The 20,326-nt window shown below is 44.1% G+C and overlaps 1 protein-coding gene across 2 annotated transcripts in view; it reads right to left on the bottom strand.

Moving 5' to 3' along the window:
- ATP10A (ATPase phospholipid transporting 10A (putative)) overlaps positions 1-19,463 on the bottom strand; it is a 114,421-nt gene extending 94,958 nt beyond the window's left edge. For both annotated transcript variants that reach the window (XM_076359003.1, XM_076359011.1), the window contains exon 1: positions 18,950-19,463. In XM_076359003.1, the coding sequence (XP_076215118.1) occupies positions 18,950-19,392 (443 nt within the window). In that variant the 5' untranslated portion in view covers positions 19,393-19,463. The remainder of the gene's footprint in view (positions 1-18,949) is intronic.
- Between the last annotated feature and the right edge of the window lie 863 nt (positions 19,464-20,326).

Below are 20,326 nucleotides of genomic sequence, written 5' to 3'. Positions count from 1 at the left end.
GATCAAAATAGCTGAATTGGATAGATTCAAATGAGCAGACTGCCTTGTAGTCTTTGCAGTTTGAAGTTTGAAGGCTTCAGTCCCAAACACTAGACATCAGAAAATTTACCATTTCACTTTGCATAAGTGATAGCAGAGGTTTTTGAGGTCTGTCTTACTTTTTATGTGCAAGCATTTTTCTAGTGAAGTACAAATCCAGCATTTTAAGCCCACTGACAATAAGCTTGTTTTTACCTTTCACAGAACCTATGCGTAATGCCTCCCGTATCTCCTGGAATTTGTAGATGCAGGTGGAAAACTACTGCTGGGTGCATTTCAGGAGAAAATGTCCAAGAGCACACAGGCAGACTGTCAGAGCTGGGGAAGGGAACAGACTCCAACATTGCTGAGTCCTACCATTCACTCCTGTACCTGAATTGCTATAGTCCAAAGCTCTTCTACAGGCCTGGTAGGAAAGATGTCCTTCATTTTTAAAGTTTAAGTCTTGTACATGTGGCTCATTTTTCTGGGTCAGTGAATAACATGCATATTCTGTTCTGAAAAATAAAACTGCTCCTTCTTTTCCCATCTTATTTATAAACCTGCCCTCCTTCTCCCTCTCCCCGCCCCGTGAAGAACAAAACAGAAGGAGAAAACTGAAGGCTTAGAAAGAGGCAAAAAGATGTGCACTATGACCAAAACAATCTAGAGAAAGTCACACAGGATGTAAATTTTCCATTGCTGTATTTCTTCACAAAACAATGTATCTCTATCAGCTCTTCAGCAATCTCTCTTTCCCTTCTACATAAAGCAGAACATTTGTATTGCTCGAAATGGCCTAATGTTTACAAATTATAGAGGTACAGAAGACAGCATGGGCAATGGGCAGACTCTTAGAAGTACATGACATTTTCAGACATTTCTCCATTTTATGGAGGATACCATTCTGCAGGGATGTCAATGCTATTGAAAATGGAAAAACATTTAAAATGCCTATATATCTGATAGGGGAATGCTTCCTGTAGCATCATCAAACCCTTCGCCAGAAAGACTTTAGCACTGACTATTTATAAATTTCAACTTCTTAATTACAGATGACCATAAATAGCATTTTGGTATCCCAGTTTATGTAAGAAAACCTGAGTACTATTCAGGAAACGTAAGAAGGTCTCCCAAGTCATTTTTTAAAAGGATACCATAAAGGGTTAACCTAACAAACATCTTTCTTTTGGCAGTAGATCTGAGCGGACTCAGATATGCCCACAGCTTTTGAAAGCCTATGTTTCTTGGGTGAGAGTGGTGGCAGAGGTACACAGGCAGAAAGGCTCCATCCGCTGGCAACACAAGGTTGACTTTAGAGGGCTCCCTTCGCACCGTGCTGGCACAGGGCTAGGGATGGCCTGGGTCTGGACTTCTGGCTTGCTGCTGGGTTTGCTAGCTTCAGTCACACTTGACAGGAAAAGCAAAGTCTTTCCGGTGAGAAATGAAGCATGACAATTGTTAGAAAAACAGGAGATGCACTAACAAGATTACAGGAGTTTTGACGAAATTGGGCCTATAATGGAGCACAGGATTTGGTGCTGATGAGCAGCTTAGTGATACACGCAGCACGATGAGAAGGGCTGCTTCTGAGAGAGCACATCCCTGGCTTGTATAAAGCAACAGAATAGCAATAATTAGGCCTAAAACTCGATAACATTTAGGCTAAAATTCGTAACAAAGTTTGATATTTACAACAAAGTCAAACAAGCAGGTGATGGGCCTGTTAGTATGATTCAATTTTCTTATCATCAGTACAAAGGTAAAATACTTTCCTGTTAAGACCACCTTTACGCACATCCACATCCACCCTCCTGGTGAGACAATGTTTTCATTTCACCTTATTTCAGCTGTCCAGATGTGAGGGATCTCTACTTGCCTAGACGTCTCCACAGCAGATGGCAAGCGGGGCGAGGGCCCCCCTTGAAGATGGATGGGACAAACAGCTCTTCGGAGATGCCCATCTTTCTGCCCAGGCTAATGAGGAGGTCTAAGAGTTTGGTGGGACTGAATGCCTAATATCCAAATAGCTGAAGCCAAGCAAGACAAATCTCATGCTGCTCTAGACGGTTTCAGAGAACACCGAGTAACTTCAGCAGTTTAAAGGAAGTTTGGCTGGTGGATACAGAGGGTAATTAATGCCTTACTCTCACCCTTTCTGGGAATGCCAGCTTTCCCTCTGATCAGATAGTCATGTGGAGGTCCTTTACTCTGCTGCGTAGAATCACAGAATCACAGAATGGTTTAGGCTGGAGGGGACCTTCAGAGATCACCTAGTCCAACCCCCCTGCTGCGGCCAGGGACATCTTTCATTAGATCAGGTTGCTCAAAGCCCCGTCCAACCAGACTTTGAACACTTCCCATGATGGGGCATCCACAACTTCTCTGGGCAACCTGTGCCAGTGTCTCACCACCCTCACTGTAAAAAATTTCTTCTTAATGTGCAATCTAAATCTCTGAGTTTAAAACCGTTGCATGGTCCACTCCTAGGGAAGGTAACTGAACACAGAATTGGGCTTAATGTTTCCCTTGGTTATCGGCACTTCCTCCAAATAAGTTTTCCAAAAACACACACCCCATTTTTAGTCTGATGATATAAGTGATCCTAATGTCTAGGTGTTTGCAGAACTCCTCATTACCTACAGCAAAAACCTGTGAGACTGTTGCATGAGAAAAGTTTCTCACCTTCTGAAATATTTTCAGAATAAACCTGCTAGAGACAGTTCCAGTATTACCCTTTTTTGCTTTGAAGTCTTTTTTTTATTTGACTTTTGGAACAAATATTTCACAGGATTATTTGTAGCTAAGGAACACAATAGAGAACTTGGAATATTCTGTCTTTCTGCCCACAATTTGTTACTGTACATACATACATTTTTATTCTGCGTTGTTCCTTTCCTTCTAAATTCTTCCACCTCTACCAGCTGGCAACTGTTATTGTGCAGTAACATTTTTTCAGTAGGGAGGCATTTCTGAAAGTGGTTATTTCTGCACATGGAACCTCCAGACGTTTTGCTTTGTCTCAACTAAATGCCCACCTTTTTTCTGGGGTGCTTCACAATGCCCCTTTAAAATCTTTTTTATTTCAGAGTTTCTCTGAGAATCGTGGGAGAAGTAGAGTAATTATAATCCATTTACCACAGTACTGTGGGGACTAATCAGGTCCTTATGGATGGTAGATACAGATTTCTTTATAACTGGGACTGTAGTTTTTACATAACTTATTTGTTACTCCATTTAAAGAGATTTTGAAATCAGATCACTAATAACCCAAAGATCCAAGGAAAAAAATTAAAAAAATCAAGCTTTTCCACATAAGATAGCTGCTTTGAAAATCCCTGAAATGAGAAAATCAAGACACTGAACTCCCACTCAGTTTTAAAGGGAAGCAAATCACAACAAAGAACTCTTTTAAAAGTCCCAGTTCAAACTTCAAAAACCCTGTGAGATAAATCATGCTGTTCCCATTTTGTAGACTGTGACTTTGACACACAGAAAGGGTTATGTAACTTGCTCAAGATCCCATTGAAGACCCTAGTGGAGATCTGCTGACTCCCCATACACGTGTTTAAGATTCAATGCCATCCTCTTTCCCAAAATGCTTGAAGGCCTTTCAGCATTTCAACAAGACACTAGACCAAACAAGAAAAGAAAAAAGGGGGGAGGAGGGAACACGACTCTAGCATAGATGGGATATTTAACAGTGCTCTGGATGAACAGGAAGGATACGGTCAGCACATCTTCTTTCACCGATGTCCTTAAAGCCCTGACTTGGGGAAGATATAGCTTGCCTTGGGACTGCTGACTTTCTCTTACAGGTGATGTTCCCATCTTGCTGCAGGGAGAGTTCATGTGTTTGTGAAGCAAAATTAGTCTGTCATGATACAGAAAACTGTCCATCAAAAAAAGAAATCAAGGGCTGGATGTAAATCAAAACCATCACAGAACCCCAGTCTCCTCCCAGGGCTCATTTCAAGGCCCAGTTATAAGCACTAACAGTTCATTTTTCTGGCATTAGAGGTCAGAACCACATTTGCCTTTTGCCCTATTTCTTAATTCACCTTAACATTGGTCTTATCTTAAGCGGCCTTCAAATAATCGGATTTTGCCTATTTTTCTCCAGTTGTCTCTCCCATAGCTGACCTCTACAGTACTAACTAAAAAGCCATCAGTTCGTCGATCTTGCAGATACAATGTTTTGTCCACAGCAGCTGGTAAGAAGCACTCTTTTTCTGAAAACACGCAAGCAGAAAATAAACTCAAGAATGCTGATGCAAAAAATAACTTGTTTTGGCAAGTTCAAGTATTTTGTGTGTGTGTATCTGCAAGGTGTTGGTAGCAAAGCTAATTTCTACTTCATCCTAAATATTGTAGAAGAATAACCAAAACAAAACACAAAACCCCTAAATACCAGTGCTTGCCAAGTGGTAAAAAAAACCAAAACAGGCTGGCAGAAGAAAAATATTTACTTCCCAGCACCTAAAATTATTATGGGCATTAGAGAGCATTTAGGAAAACGCCTTTTAAAAAACCACTGAAGTGTTATTTTAGTAACTTGAAAGAGGAGACAAAGCCAGTGCTACTGATCCATGAAGTCTGTATCTGTTCTTCCCTCCCCTAGCAGGCTGAATTAAAGATCACCTGTACTACCCCTGCAGCCTGATTTCTTTGTCAACCATCAGCTCTCTCTGTGCCAGGAGAGTTCAAAGCACAACTTCAGAAGTAAAGCATCACCCCTGGAAACATAAAATCAGGACCAAAAGTTTGAGCTGGCCAAAGCATAATCACAGGTCATGGTGAAAAGACTGGATTTCCATATTCTTGGCTATTGTGCATTGCCTGCTTTCAGTACCATGAAAACACTGTGGTTATTTTGGCCATCAGCTTCTGGACATTTTGGAGGCCTGTGGAAAAAGACCTACCTCTGCTTTTGTAATGGCTTCCCATTCGGTGGCTGTTCAGTCTATTATTTAGAGGTTTCTTGATACAGCACAGCTATGCAAAACAGACAGCTGTCCCAGCATACAAACTGCTAACTTGCTAAGTGTGAAGTCACATTTTCTCTTGACAAGACAGAAAAACTGTCACTCTGGCCATTTTCTCCTTGTAGCCACCCCGTTGTAAAGCAAACTCACTGTTTACAAAATGCCCTCTGCTTCCTTACGAACAGCTATGGCTCCACTCGTATACGTTTTAAGACTTATTAAGCTCCCAGTCATCTTTTTAACACTTTCCCAGTCCAAGGACTGAACATTTGATGGTGCTACCTACAGCTGTAAACATTTTAACCTCAATATTTCTTCTTGATTAGAACGTGTATGTAAACCAGGCTCACAGAGTCATCCAAGGTGCAAAATAATCTTGAAACTGAAGTTGGAGACATTTGAACCAACTGCTGTACAGCCAGCTTTCCTCTCAAAGCAGTATGACTGTAATGAAGTATTACATGCCTCACGCAGACTAGCTAACAAACCTTGCTGAGCAGCTTGGAGACGCTAATCTGAATAATGCTGTGTTGGGCTCTGCCCATACCGACACACCAGCCTGCTGCAGTGCTAACACAGACCTCCTTGCTGGGCAGCATAAATGTGCCTTTGAGTTCCTTACACAAATCACCAGGGATTGCCCTTACGCCAGGGACAGATGCAGACAGAGTGTGAAAGCCAGTGAAGTTTAAGGCCATGGAAGGTGATCCCATACATCATATGGAGGGCGTCAGACTGACCAAAGGAAAGTCTGACTTGCAAAAAGGTTCTTATTTTAGAAAGCCAGGAGAAAACTCATGGCTCAAGGAGAGCTCTCCTGCTGACTTGAAGCAGGGTAAACATTACCCTGGAACATGAACTGCCTATGCTGCTGTGGCACTGACAGGTTGCTTTTTTGAAGCTTTGGAAAACTCCTAAGAATGTTGTCCTCCCTTCCTAAGAATTAAAAAGCAGCTTTTTCACTTCATTTAAGTTCTCGGTAAAAATGGATTCAGATGGCACAAATACAGTAGAAGGATATCAACTTGCAGCAGCACTTGTTTACATCTGCTTCACTTGAATATCTTAAGCCTAAATCCAGCTTGTTTAATTTGCTTTTCAACCCTGAATCATGAGTCTTCTGATAATTTGATCTGTGCTGATACAGTAAATCACACCTATTATATACATGTCTCTTAAAGAAAAAAGGCGTTTTGACAGGCTTCTATTTTTTACAGTTTACTTCCTTATCTAAGGTTACTCAGGAAACACTGCTGCATTAACGGCCAGTAATGAGAATCATGGTTTACCATCCATTTGGTCACAGTTAAACTGAAATAACCCCCCAAAATTAAGCGTAGTCATGCAATTTCTATCTGCATTTACTGAACATTCTTCCTGGCTTTTTTCAGTCTAGGGACAATAAATTAGAGCAGGATGCAGGGTCCCAAACTCCCACCAGCTGTGCACCATCCACAAACAGAAAACTGTTAGTCATGTGAACTTGGCCGTGTTTGAGTAGACAAGCCCTGCTAAGAGCCAGCGCAGCAGTAATGGCCCATATTGCTTCCAGAGCAGCAAGCACCACTGCATGGTGCTCTGAAGGTGTTTACATATACCAGTTGAGACAGCTCTGCTTCATGCTAAATGTGTGCCATATAAACACACTTTGTACAGCTGAGAGTTTTAAGGACTGGCATTCGTGTAACCAACTGCGTAGGAAATCACACTTAAAAAAACCCTCTCTCTCTTTTTCTGGGCTTTGCTTCTTATTTGAGTTATACTTGGGCAAAAAGATGAACAGACTAAGCTTTCTAAATACACGGCTCATAGTTTCCCACTGTATACTTACTGCATACCACCTTAGCACTCCCACTAAATATGTACAGGTGTGTAGCACAGTAATAGAAGTTACAGGGAGCACTGACTGGGGACCCTTCCTTTGCAGACGGTATTTTCATATTGTGTATGACCTCTGTGGAACGAACTGCTGTGGAATCTTGACTGGAACTAATGAGCTACAAAAGCAGGTCAGAAAAGAGTTAGACATGGATGAGGAGACATCCCACAGAAGTGCTGGACATCTGGATGTATATTCAGTAACTGGAAAAGTAAGAACTCTGCTCCTGAATGATCAGCAATCGGGTCTGCATGTAGTTTGAATATTGTTTGACTAGCTGGGGCAACGCATCATTGGTCTTAACCACTTCTGTATATGTGGTTGTGTTTCTAAACTTTCTTCCAGTGGTAAAGAGTAAAGAACACGTATCGTATTTTTCTTGCTTAAAACTTCTTGAGTTTGAGTGCAACACCATCAACTCAGGCATGCTTTCTGTAAATGTACAGAGTGGTTAAAAAGCAAAACAAAAAAACAAACCCAAAAACCTTTCTAGAAGTTGCCAGAAAGGACAGCTGAAGGGAATGATATTATGACTAAGAGGCTGGATTCACTGCACAAAACAGCTATTTCTAGTGATAAAGCATAAAGGTTAAACAACTGAAGACAAGATTGCCAGACGTAAAATGGAAAATTTCCAATTTAGGAGCAGCAGAGGAAGAACATGAATTAATATGCAAGGACCAAATTAGCAATATAAAAATCCCCCAAGCCAAACCAAATGCCATTGAAAATAAACTCAGGAACTCTCCTCCTTCTCTTCTGCTCCCTGCATTCCAAGGAGGATTGCATTTAGAATAACCATGGGGACTTTTAGAGAAATCTTACACTAAAATGCTGAACAAAGACTTTAAAAGGTAGAGACACTGTATGTACTTAAAAGACACTATTTCTGTCTTTATCATGCTAGATTCCTCTTCAGTACTTCTGTCTGAAAAAGGAATAAATGTTTTGGACTTAAGTTTTCTTATGAGTTTTATCTTTAGTGAGATTGGTAATGATTCTTTAACAGTTTTGAAACTGGGGTAATAACTGATAATTTCTGCCTGGCTTATTAACTGGAAGAAATACCAAACACAAAAAAATCCCAAAATAAAAAACACATCAACAGACAAACACTTGGCAAATACACAAAATCCACTGGTTGTGGACTTTTCATCCTAGACTACATTTCAGTGCTAGCTTTGTTAGGTCTACGTATAGCGACACACTGTCAGGCTGGGGATCCTGTGCTGCAGTATTCTTTGGCAGATGGGTCTTACAGGTCTTACACACATTTTTCTGGCATGAGCTGGCAGATGTCCCACTCTGGGAAGAAAAGCTATTTCACTGCTAATAAGTCAAGTTTATTATATAACATGGTAGGACTTAAAAAACAGAGTCCACTGTGGTATTCCTCAAATTGAGGGGATATCATGGATTGTTCAGTCCATGACAAGGGCTGTTACGGACTTTAAATTGGACTCCTGGAAAATGGGTGCGGTAGATTAAACATCAGCATCGCTAGACTGATAGTTGCCTCAGCTGTGGTACAGCTTTTCTGTTGAACTTGCATTTTGGAAAGCTCCCACAGGATCTGACAGAAACAGGAGCTCCCACATGCAACCATGATCCCGTCACAAAAAGCAGACAGATACAGGGAACTGCACTGAAAATAAATGAGAGATATATGCAAGAAAAACCCACTAGGAGACAGTACATTTAAGCCTGAACAATCAGGAAGAGCAGAGTATCAAATGCTGCAATCAGATGAACAGAACTTAGGACTTTCAAGATAGCAAACAGTGACATGACATCTTATGGTGCTGCACCTCTTACACGGCTACGTGGTATGTCTGCATGTGCCTATACTCCCATCAGACAGGCACTAAAATTCCAGCATAAAAATTGGCAACCACGGGTAAACCAGTGATACTCAAAATTAGCAGAAAAAATTCACCATTGATCCCTCTGATTCAATCCCTGATCACCTAGCAATATCCCTTGCAGGTTTTAACATCTTGATCCTACTGGACATAAAATATAAGCTCAATAGCCATATGTGATATTTGTGAGACACCTGACAGTGAAGCCCCACTTCCACTCTTGTGATTATGTCAAACACACAACTGCTCTCTGCATTTTAAGAGACACAGCTTGCAAAGTGATTTTACTTGACCTAATATTTAGGTACATCCAGACAAACAGAAGAAAGCAGAATTAGGAACCTCCTACCTTATGTTTCAACACTCCTCCCCAAAAGCTGCATCTGAGGTTAAAGAGCAAATAACATCCCGAAATACCAAGATTCCTCACATTATGTGGGCAGCCTGAAAAACTCCACAGAAATGCAAATGTAATCAGTTATTCAAAGAGGAAAATTATTTATTGATAACAACTCATCTCTTACATTGTTTCTCAGCACTGAGATAAATTATATAAATACATTTCACAAGTATGAACAATATGTTAATGGCTAATGCTGAAGGCAGAATGTGGTAGGAGATGAAAGAGTGGATACTGGGTTATCCCCTTCACCTGACAGATGAACATACTTGCATCTGTGATTCTCAAAGCGTCATTCTTAAATAAATCATTAAATATATTGAGCAGGACAGGCTACTCTTCTACAGTCCAAAAATCATATGGAGCATTAGCAGGAATTAAAATCTATCCCCTCTGAGTTTGCTAACAGGATTCATCTTACCTGAACTTAGCTGTATAAGCAAGTCACCTAGTTCAGCTTCATCTGTATCACCACTGGAGAGAGGTAAGGACCTCCTGATTCAAACTAACCTAAGATAAGCATCTCAAACAAACTGGAAGGATTTCCCCCTCCCCCCCAAACCGTTCAGTGCTCTCCACTGATTGTGGCCCAAGTGTAGACGACTTGGTCAGACTGGACACATACTTTTTAGCTAAAAGCAACATGAAATAAATCTCACCTCTTGTCCCAGAAAGAACCTGACAAACTCCTTCAGGAAATACCCTTGTCAGGTCAGAGAGAACCTAATTAGCACTTGAGAGGGTTTCCTGCCAGCCAACTACAATCAGCAGCTCACTACAGTTTACAGGGAAGACAACTAATGGCATACGCAGAAGAGTTAAGATGCAAATCAACCTATCAGGAGACAGGCACCACTATCCAGGCATCTCTGATAAAATATGAACATATGATAGTGAAGGAAGGGAGATCAAAATGCTCTCAAGTGTACAGATAAAAACAATATATGTCTTTATTCTGGTAAACTGTATAAGATCAAGCTTTTGCTTCACAGCTTTGCAGGTGTACAGCAGAGGGAAGTATAGCAAGGGGAAGCTGACAATGAGAACATGGGAATTCTAAAAAGGGAGAAAAAGAAAATATAGAAAGCATCTGAACCCCCGAATGTAAGTGTGGGCCCACACAAAAATAATGCACTACAACTGCAAGATCAGACTTAGGTGGATTAGATTTGATTTCTTATAATCTACTTTTGCCCAAAACAGATTACGTCTTTCTAATGCACTTAATGAACTTCCTGCATCTTTAACGTTTGGCTGCTAAATCTGCCTGCTAAAATTTGTCCACTGATATCTCTTCTGAGGCGTCTTACTCCATGTCTGGATTTTGAGAGATCCTGAACATGCTCGCAGTTGTATTTAGGTGACTGCAGTTCAGCACTTCATGTGTCGGCCTCAATATTTTGGGAGATTTCACAACAACTTGCCCAACAACTTGTTAGTGAACAAACAAAATCAGCTAACATAGCCAAAACAGGCATATTCAGGTTGTTACTGGAAGGCAGGAAGGTGAACAGACAAGGGGCAAGCATACAGGTATATGGCTGTGCAACTTAGAAAAAGCCTAAGATAACATACAAAGATAAAAGAGCTATGGTTACAAATGCTGTCACTTCATAATGGACTTTCTCTCCAAAAGGTCAAAACTAAAACCTCCATCGAAACTACAGAAATACCAAATATTCTGCAACAGTGTTAATATAATAGCAACACAGATATATAAGAACTGGAGTGCAGCTGTCAGTCAAACATTTAAACTCTTCCTTGAAGTAGGTCAGTATTTCCAGGCAACCAGAACATAAAAACAAAACAAGTGACCTCCATGCCTATTATAAGAAACCTCCAGCAGAGTCTGGGTTTATGAAATGACTGGGCATGATGCAAATGTTGGCCACTGCACTGGAGAAACTGGCCTATTTGTCATTCTAGAGAAATTGTGATCAGACAAGAATAAAACTGTAATAAAATAGCAGAGGAGATGGCACCTAAAATGCATGCCTTGGCCCTGAAAAAGCATGCCTTGCCAGTTCAAGACTGTCCTTTGACCAACATGGCCTTAAGGATGTAGGCTGACCATGGCAGAGATCTTCACCTGCAACAGTCTCGAAACAGAATAAAACATTGCTTCTGTTGGAGCAAAGAACTATGTGGTAGTTTGCCAGCTCATAAGGGTTAGATATCCTCAAGCAGTCCACAGGACAGAACACCCTATCAGATGGGTGGCTAGCAGCTTTCTATGGACAGGCTGTGTAGCTATATCCTAGAAATAGTAAAAGAGAGAAAGTTGCTCCTCTCAGCTCACACCTTGCAGGCACTGTAAGCTCTTAGTTTGAACCCCCCTCATTGCCACTTCCTGGACATGCAGCAAAGAGTAAACCAACTCATTCAGAAACATGCAGGTCATCTTCCTCAAACTAAATCTGAGGCCTGCTTTATCAAATCTTTCAGAATCAAAGATATATTTGTATATGTCCGTTTCCTCAGTTGAGCTCAATATTAGGGCCATTCAAGCTCCTGGGACAAGATGTCACTGTCATGCCATTCGCACCTCCTCTTCCCTCCACACCACCACAAGCACCTACCTAGGAAAAGCTATAAGCTAGCGTCTTTCACACATTTGTGTTGTGGCTGCATTTTGGGTGTGGGTCAACTTTTGTGCTTGACATACACCAGAGGAAGCTACTGCCCATACCTACGCAAAGTTAGAGGTCAGTGTCCTGGCTTTTAGCATCGAGTCAGCTCCACACTTTATGATTATGCCATTCACTGAAATGCACTCTCCCTGGCTCAGTGCGTGGAGACTCCCACTGTCTTGCTTCCACATCCTGGTGAGACAAGGTCAGGCAGAGTGTATTGCTGCAGTGTAGCAGCAGAGTTCCTATCGTGTTTCTGCTGTGGATCTTTTCTGGGTACAAATGTGACTAGCCACTAACATAGTTGCATTAGTGCCAACTACCAAGTGAAAACACTGAGGCTGAAGGTAAGCCATGAAAACTGGTTCACGTCCCCAACTACGTGAAGTGAAACAAATTGTTCTGCTTTTCATGAACTTAATTGCTCTCAATATATGTGGTTGCTAAAACCAAGTCTGCACAGCGTAAATCCTGCAAATTGGGCATAACCCTGAAGCCATGCATTTGGCTTGCCAGCTGCATTGCCCTTACTGTGTATATACACAAAAGCTCCATATACCCAAAAGCCCTAGTGTTGCAGGGGGAGAGGAGAGGCACCTCTTAGACTGCTCCTGGGCAGAGCAACCACCCTGCAAATGAGCAGCATGCTGGGTTACATGGCAAGGGGAGATCTGGCACTTGGACTTCTCCTGTTGCTGCGTCAAGGTAGGCAGCCTGTCCCTCCATAAGGGTTGTGCAAGCCTGGATGAGGCATCTGAGTAAATCCTGCCCAGTGGCAGGGACCCTCCTCCTTTCTCTATTTTCATGTTCCTTATCAGCCAACATTAGTCAGAAGAAGGAGGGAAAACCACAGGAAGCTGTTTAAGTCTTCTTCATTCCCTGGAGTCCTCCAACATCCCCATTGTAAAATTAAGGCCTCCCAGGCAGAGCTTGAGAGCACCTCTCATAAGTACTTCTGGAGGACTGGTCTGCTAGCAGGAGGAATGCCCTGGCTAAGTTATGCCATGCTAGCTAATGAGCAGTTCCATAAACCATTGATCAATAGCATGGTTGTCAGGGTTTTCAATTCTGGTTTTCAATTCTGCTGACTAGATGACATGGGGAAGGTGGAGTCTGGAATCACAGTATCAGGAAGAGCTGAACAATACATGCTATTCTTTCCTCTTGCATAGTTTCTTTGGAAATGTACTTTGACCGAATCAAGTAGGTCTGTTATTCATCTTTCGGCCACCTCTAGCAATAATCATGGTCTCAAGATAATACCGACACATGAAAGCAAGTAGATCTGCGCAAAAGGTGGCCACCTATACTTCTGGGCTGTGGTCTGCTTAGCACAAGCTAGCGTCTCTCCAGAGTGCAGCATGTATCTGCAAAAATAAATCTGGGGACATCGCTAGGTCTTTCAGTGGAGATTAACAGTATCTTCTTTGGCAGTTAGCCAGAGGCATGTGAAACAGCCTACAACTGCTCTCATGACATCCTATACAAATGAAAGAGCTTAGTAATAAGAGGCAAGCATTTTTCTTTTCCAGTAGTGAAGCTTAGGCACTTAGAAAATTTGCCCTACACTGAATAGCAAATAAACTGCATACATGTAGTTGGACAGACAGATGGGTTCTCCTGTGCATTGCAGCTGGCTACATCTCAGAAGATTAGCACAGACATCCCTTGCTACTAGGATAAACTCTACTACTGAATGAAAATGCTCCCTATCAGTCTAACAGAAGAGCCTCTACTACATTTCCCAGTGAGCTTACTTACTGTCAGCCTGGCCCAAACTTAAGCGAAGGACAAAGACACAATAACATGAACAGAGCCGCACCTCTCTCAAACTCAAGGAGGGAACACTGACTTCACCAACAGATTCAGACCGCTACTTTCTGCTCTCAGCTTTTTGTGCACCAAGCTCACTCACAGAGGAAACTGAGTAATCCCAGGTAGTTTCCTTTTGAATCACATCTAGTGACATTTGTGTTCTGGAAGGGATGAGACAAGCTTATTTCCTCTGGTGAAAAATGCCTTACCCTGCCAGCACGTTTTGGGACAAGAAGCTACTCTGGTCTATTCGGGTAGTAGTGGGAGATAATCACAACCCAACTCCCCAGAGACTGGTGTTGCCAGCAAAATAAGGCACCTAAGAAGTGAAGCAGTTGCAGGGCAAGTCATCATGTGGCTATTTTAGAGGCCATGAGTGGGATCTGCTGTGCTCTTGTGAGGATTTGGTAACACTGCTGTATCTTTTTTCTCCAAGGCTGGAACTGCTTTTACTGGCGGGTTGACAGAGGGGGGGGGGGAAGAAGGGAGCGTATTTTGGAAATTGTATGAAACACATTGCCCACATCAAACTCTCTTCTCTCCTCCTCTTGAGTTTTGCAGAAAGAAATTAACATTTAATGTAAAACAGCCTGCTTTGATAGCTGCCTGAATGCCCCATTAAACATTTTCCACACCTCAGGGGACACAAATATCTGGTCATAAATTCCAATTTGTCATGGATTTTCTAAGTCACAGGTTGACAGAAGAAGCAGTTATCACTCTCTGATCAGTATGCAGAGACCACTACACTCTTTAGCAATACTCTTCAATGGACAAAGCAAGAGTTAGAGAGTAGATTTAAAAAGCAAAGCCCTTTGGTTTTGAACATAAGGCTCCTAGAAAAATGTTAGCAGAGATTATTTCACCAACATAGCACTGAGTCAGTAACAAAATGTAATTCCCTGCTGGACAAGTGCCATTATTTGTTGTGATTGTAGTTATCACTATTCATCTTCTATTTACATACTCTGTAAATGTATACCATACTTTGTAACAGCACACGGAAAACAAAGCCCCTGCTTAGAAGAGTTTTAACACTTCTGCTCCAGTGACAAATTTAGTTCTATCAAATATTTAACAGTGGCAGCAATGTGTGCATCCTGGAATTATTTGGAGCAAACATTTACATGTGCTATCCACAAGTCCAGCCAGAGCTGGTGAGCACTGGAGGACAGTAACTGCAAAGAAAAAATCACCCTCCAATCCTCCAAGTCCAAGATAATAACGCAGAGAAGTAACTAGCCAAAAAAGATTTCACTGCTAAGATTGCGAATTTCTAATCTCCAGTCTTCAACCTCCATCCCTGGGTGATGGAAATGAGGGAGAGGAACAAAGAGAGGAGACTAAGATGATCACAGGTTTGCAAAGGTTATGCACACAAAACAATGTGCTGCAGGCTGGGCTCTAATGCCTTTGTAATCTCCCTCCATTTAAACCAACTAAGAAGGAGTTTTGGCTGTGATCCAGCATTCCTAACTTAAGCACCTGCACTGAATCTAAATTCTAGGTGACCTGTGAAACTGTCTTCCTAAAGTAAGTGCCTAATTTCCTCTGTATTGCCAAACAGGAGAGGTCCCCTTGAAGGCCTCCAGAGCGAGGCCCTGTTAACTTCTCTTCGCTAAGAAACCTTCCTTCTTTGCCTATCAAGACCCTGACTGCTTTTACAGGCAGACCTGCAAACTCCATCACAGAGCAACACAAGTCTGCAATTCTCCAGCATGTTTCATTCCTCGATATATGCTGCCAATTCAAACTCAACAGCTTCTTTCAATTTATTCAAAGAATCAGATCTTTTCCCTTTCCACCATCTGACTCTAGGAAGCAGTATCTTTTGAGGGACTCTCCAAAACATCCAGAATTTCTAAATGAAAGCTGTCTTCCTTCTGCGAAAACAAGCTGCATCTCTCTTCAGCTTTTTACTTCAGGTTGCATCATCCTTTGCTGTTCTGTCATCTGATAAGTGTTGCCAACTATGAGCCACTGAGTCATTGATTCAGCAGTGGCTGTATGAGAATGGGTCATCTGAGTCCACACCACTGGGCAGGCGGGAGGAAGAAGGCCTAGTCTGAGCACCAGCTGTCAAGCAGTCAGCATAGCAGGAGAACAGTATTTTCCCCCACATCAGATTACTGACACGATCTGCCTGCGTAGGCTGTTCCAGAGGACCTCGCAGTGGACACTGCTTGCATGTTTTTGAACCTCCTCCTGACGAGCTGGCCTGAGTAGCAGTAGGCTCTGCCTACCTGTGCTTTCTTTCTGTCCTGTAGGTCTTGCATCATTAATTGCTGCTTGTATCCAGCAGGGGACGGGTACTTCAGCAGCCAGGAAAGCACCACATGGAGGATACATGACAGAACACACAGGATCCAACTTGAATCTTTACTTGGTCACGAAACAGTATATAACATGAGATAGAGGGCTTTTCTCTGCTACTGTGAAGCAAAAGTCCCTGTCTCAAGTTGCTGACTGTTATAATTCGCTATCATTTGCTGTAGTCTGTGTTTGAATGCTGCAGTCCATGTTTGAGGTGGCTCTCTTGCAGCTGTGTGGGAGGCTGGCAGGGAAGGGAGCCCATCACAGCGCAGTGGACCACGCTGGCACTCAAGATACATCACGTCTCGCAGAAGGCCTCCTCCAGAGCTAAGAAGTACTGACCAGCAAGAGAAGAGTCACTGGCAGCCCTAGGGGAGCAAACAACTGCAGCTATGTTCATTAACCTGCCCTACGTACAGAAGCATCTCTATCGAGGACAGCATTTGCATCAAAGTCTGCCTCCACGACACCACAAGGAAGTGGCAGAGCCGGGGGGAGAGAGAGAGAGTCTGGTTTGGTCAAAAGGTGGCAAAACTGATAAAGTGATCAGCATAAAACGGATGTAGGGAGAAAAGCTGTCATTTATTACTTGCTTATGTGACATTTATACTTCAACATTTTTCCAGAAACAGAGAGTCTAAGGAAACAAAGTAAAAGTCACGTCCAGTCGCTTGTGTTTCTCCTGGCATGACACCTTTCTGAGAAAACAGCTTTTCTGAACTCACGCCCAGCAACTTTCATGACCTTGATACAAATGTCTCAATCTTGGTTCCTTGTCACTCAAGTTAGGGAGAATCTTAGTTTTTATCTCCAAAAATAGCAAGTTTCTCATCCCGTCTCACTCACTGGGGCTGGGGAATGTTCAAAAAGGTAACTTGGTGAAGTTTAAAAAAGGCTAAAAAGGAAGAGAATTGGGCAGATTAAAAACATATAAGCAAATTATTTTAACCTCCTGTTTTGTTCTTCTTTTTTAACTGGGGGAGGAGAGCTTTTCCTAGGGACTGCTGGAAGGTGGAAATAGGTGAGCTGCTAGCGGGGACTAGGCTTCTGCAGAGGGCTGTAAGGACGCATTGTTCAGCTCTGCTCTCAGCCAGAAAGCTGTGCCTCAACAGGTGACGGAGTTCCTAAGCTTCCACATTCCCTGCCCCAGAGGGATTAGGCTGACATGCGCCTTTGATGCAAAAGCAAAGGCAAACTAGTCCCAAATTAATCTGTGTAAGTGTCACTCAACAGTAATCCAAACTCTGCAGTAAAAGGAACAATTCTGACTGTTACTCTGGCACAGCATAAGCAGTACAAAGGGCAATGCACTTTCCTGGGACTCCCAAAAGTGCACAAGTGATATTAACACCAAAGGTACACCTTTTCTCAGTCAGGTCTACTTTTTCGGCAGCAGTGGGGGATATGGAAAATTGCAGGGGGGAGAAATGTTCCAGAATTAATATTCCAGTACCGGTATTCGTTAATATTTTGAACAGCTTCTGCAACAGGTACTTCTTTCTTTTCAATGTAGGAGACACAGGAGCTTATTTCTAAACTGATTTTGTTTGGTAAAGGCTAGATTAACCATCCTTATTAGCACTATTTTACTTAACTACAACAATAGTCCCTTACTAGCCCTCCTGCCACCCATCTCCCTCAATGCCAGAAGTGTTCAGAGTTAAGGACAACTACAGGCAAGCAAGGCACTGGGCACAGCCTTAGGTTAGTGAAGCCTACGTGTATGATTTGGCTAGGTTATTTTCGGTTTAGTTTACAGAAATAAGGCCATTTTACTTGTGTTCCCATGCATGCATATCTACTGGTGGGGGAAAATGCCAGGGTGAGATTTCTTGTGCGATATGAGTTTGTGAAATAACAAGCTGAGTCTGCTGATGTTGAAAACGCAGCCTATTCTGAGTTCTTTTTAGCATTTTATTTTTTTTTCACATGCCTTTCTTGCAATAGGAGAGTTGCTCTCTGCCTCAGTGCTTACGTCAGCCCAGAGGACCCCTCCCAGAGAGCTTGTGGAATCAGAGTGTAAGCTTCTTGGCACGTGTTTCATTTCTGTTAGACTTAGAAGCATCAGGAAGAGAACTAAAACCTGCTCTCTTGGAAAATATTTTCTTCTCTCAGTCCACAGAAAACCTTAGCCTTAGCTACTATGAGATGACTATCTATCTGGCACTGAGAGAAAAGCAAAACAAAAATTCTATAGAGCTGGATTCTAAGCACATAAATGTTGGTGCAAAAGTCTGATTTACGGATACCAAGGCTGTGGTCCAAATGTATAGCCCAGATCATTTAAAAAACCAAAAAAATCTGAAGGACATAAATGACCTAACACTCCATCCATGAGCTTTGGGAAATAGGGAAGTCACAGGGAACGATGACACTTGAGACAATAAATAATGGAAAGACTGCCTCATTCTTTAGAAAAGCAAACATAGCTCAGGCTCGCTAATTCACATCATGAAACTTCACAGACCTAACTCAAATGCAGAAGCCTCAGGCCTCTATCCTTCCTTCGCTCAGTGAAGATTTAATAGCAGATTAGTTGAGTGAGGTCTCATATTGCTAAAACCAAATTAATGCCTGAAACTATACACTGGTGTAATTGACCGCTCACACTGGGAAGTGTTCACATAAAGGCTTGCAAATCAAACACTGCTTGTGACACTTATATTCACTTTGCCATGCACTGTCCTTCCTTTAAAGTGTAAAACACTAACAAGCCTGGAGCGTATGTGTAGACCTATAAAAAATGTTGCTTACTCATAAATCACTGATTTACTGCAGGACCCCACCGATCAGAGTGGATTCACTTTCACCTGAAGGTACAGGACTGTAGGAACTCCCACAGTTCTGAGTACAGAGATGGGAGACACCAGCTCCAGGGGCAACTGGGAGTTTCTTCGTGCCTGGAGTGGAAATGAAAGCCCTCCCCAAGGAACCTGCTTGCTACCCTGCTTCCAAACATCTGCTCGCCCAAGCCCCCGTGCCTGGCAGGGCCCCACTGCTGGCTGTCACCATGGCGCTCCCTGTCGCCGGCGCCCACCCCACCTCACCTGCTGTACACCAGGCACTCCATGTGGTTGATCTCCTTGTCGGAGCGGTAGCGGCTGTAATCCTCCCACAGGTCCTTGATGGCAGTGACCGCCAAGATGAAGAGCACGGGGGCCAAGGCCAGCTCCGGCTGGAAGGCGTTGACAGCTGGCACGAAGTTGAGGAGCGCGATGAACACAAAGTAGACGTTGGCCAGGCGGTGGAACTGCTCGAAGAGGTTCTTGGGCAGGAAGGAGAGCGCCGTGTACTTGGTGGTCTTGAGGCGGTTGCTGGCCAGGACCGTCCTCTTGGACTTCTCCACCTCCGCCTCAGGTAACAGCAAGTTGGAGCGCACAAGCCGCGTCTTACTCTCCTTCTTCTTCCTCCGCCTTCTCTTCCTCTGCCTCTCCTTCCCCTCCGGCAGCACCTGAGGCGCTCCCTCACCTCCTGCCGTGCCCTGGGACATCGCTGCCGCCCTCCCAGCCGCCCTCGCCCAGGCAGCGCGGGCAGCTCCCACCGCCAGGCACGGCCCTAAGTTATCATCCTCCGCCGCCCGCCACGGCTCTCCTTTCCTCTTCCCCTCCGGGGGGGGAGGAGGGCTCTCTCAAACCCTCTCCTAACCGCTCTGCCGGGACCTCGCTCGCTTTCTCCTCCTCCTCCTCGACCGGGGAGGGGACGTGGGCAGGCAGCGAGCCGAGCCCTCCTCCCGCGGGCCTCGCCCCGTCCCGCTGGCGGGCCGGGCCCCGGGCCGGCCCAGGGCGCGGGGGATGCGGCGGCCGCCGTCCCGTACGCCATGGCGCGGCCGCTGGCGGGGCGCGGGGGCGCGGGCAGGGCCGGCGGGGGCGGGGGGGGGGGCGGGAGGGGGCGGCGGGGGCCGCCGGCGGGGAACGGAGAGCGGCGCTTCCGCGCGCAGCCTGCCCCAACGGCCGCGCCGCCGCCCCGCTCCCCCCGCCGGGCAGCCCGCACCCTCGGGTACGGGCCCCGGGATACAGACCCGCGGGTGACATTTTATCGGCTGCTTTTGACTTTGCGTTACATGTGGGGAGGAGGAGGAGGAGGAGGTTTGGGTGTAGAAAGAAAAAATTTCCACTGAGGTGTTCGCAGCTCTGCACCGGCCTTTATCCAAAGTCCCTGAGCAGCGGCCGGCGGGAGTTTTTATCAGCTGACTCATTTCAAAATACTCGACTTTCTGACTGAAACCGTGTGCCACGATTATTCCCGTCTCTGTGGTTAGCACAGGCGATACAGCGCGACGTCTCCTGGCTCCCCGCTTCTGTCTGGTGCGCCAGTTCCGTCGGTGGCGGATGCGGCGCTTGGGACAACCCCAAAGGTGGAACCAAAAATGAGGTTTCTGATGAAAAGTGTTAGGCGCCACCAGCCCTGCACACGTCCAGGCGGCG

This window comes from Aptenodytes patagonicus, chromosome 1 (genome assembly GCF_965638725.1).
Source record: "Aptenodytes patagonicus chromosome 1, bAptPat1.pri.cur, whole genome shotgun sequence".
Lineage (NCBI taxonomy): Eukaryota > Metazoa > Chordata > Aves > Sphenisciformes > Spheniscidae > Aptenodytes > Aptenodytes patagonicus.
This window is presented reverse-complemented; position numbering and strand designations above follow the sequence as displayed.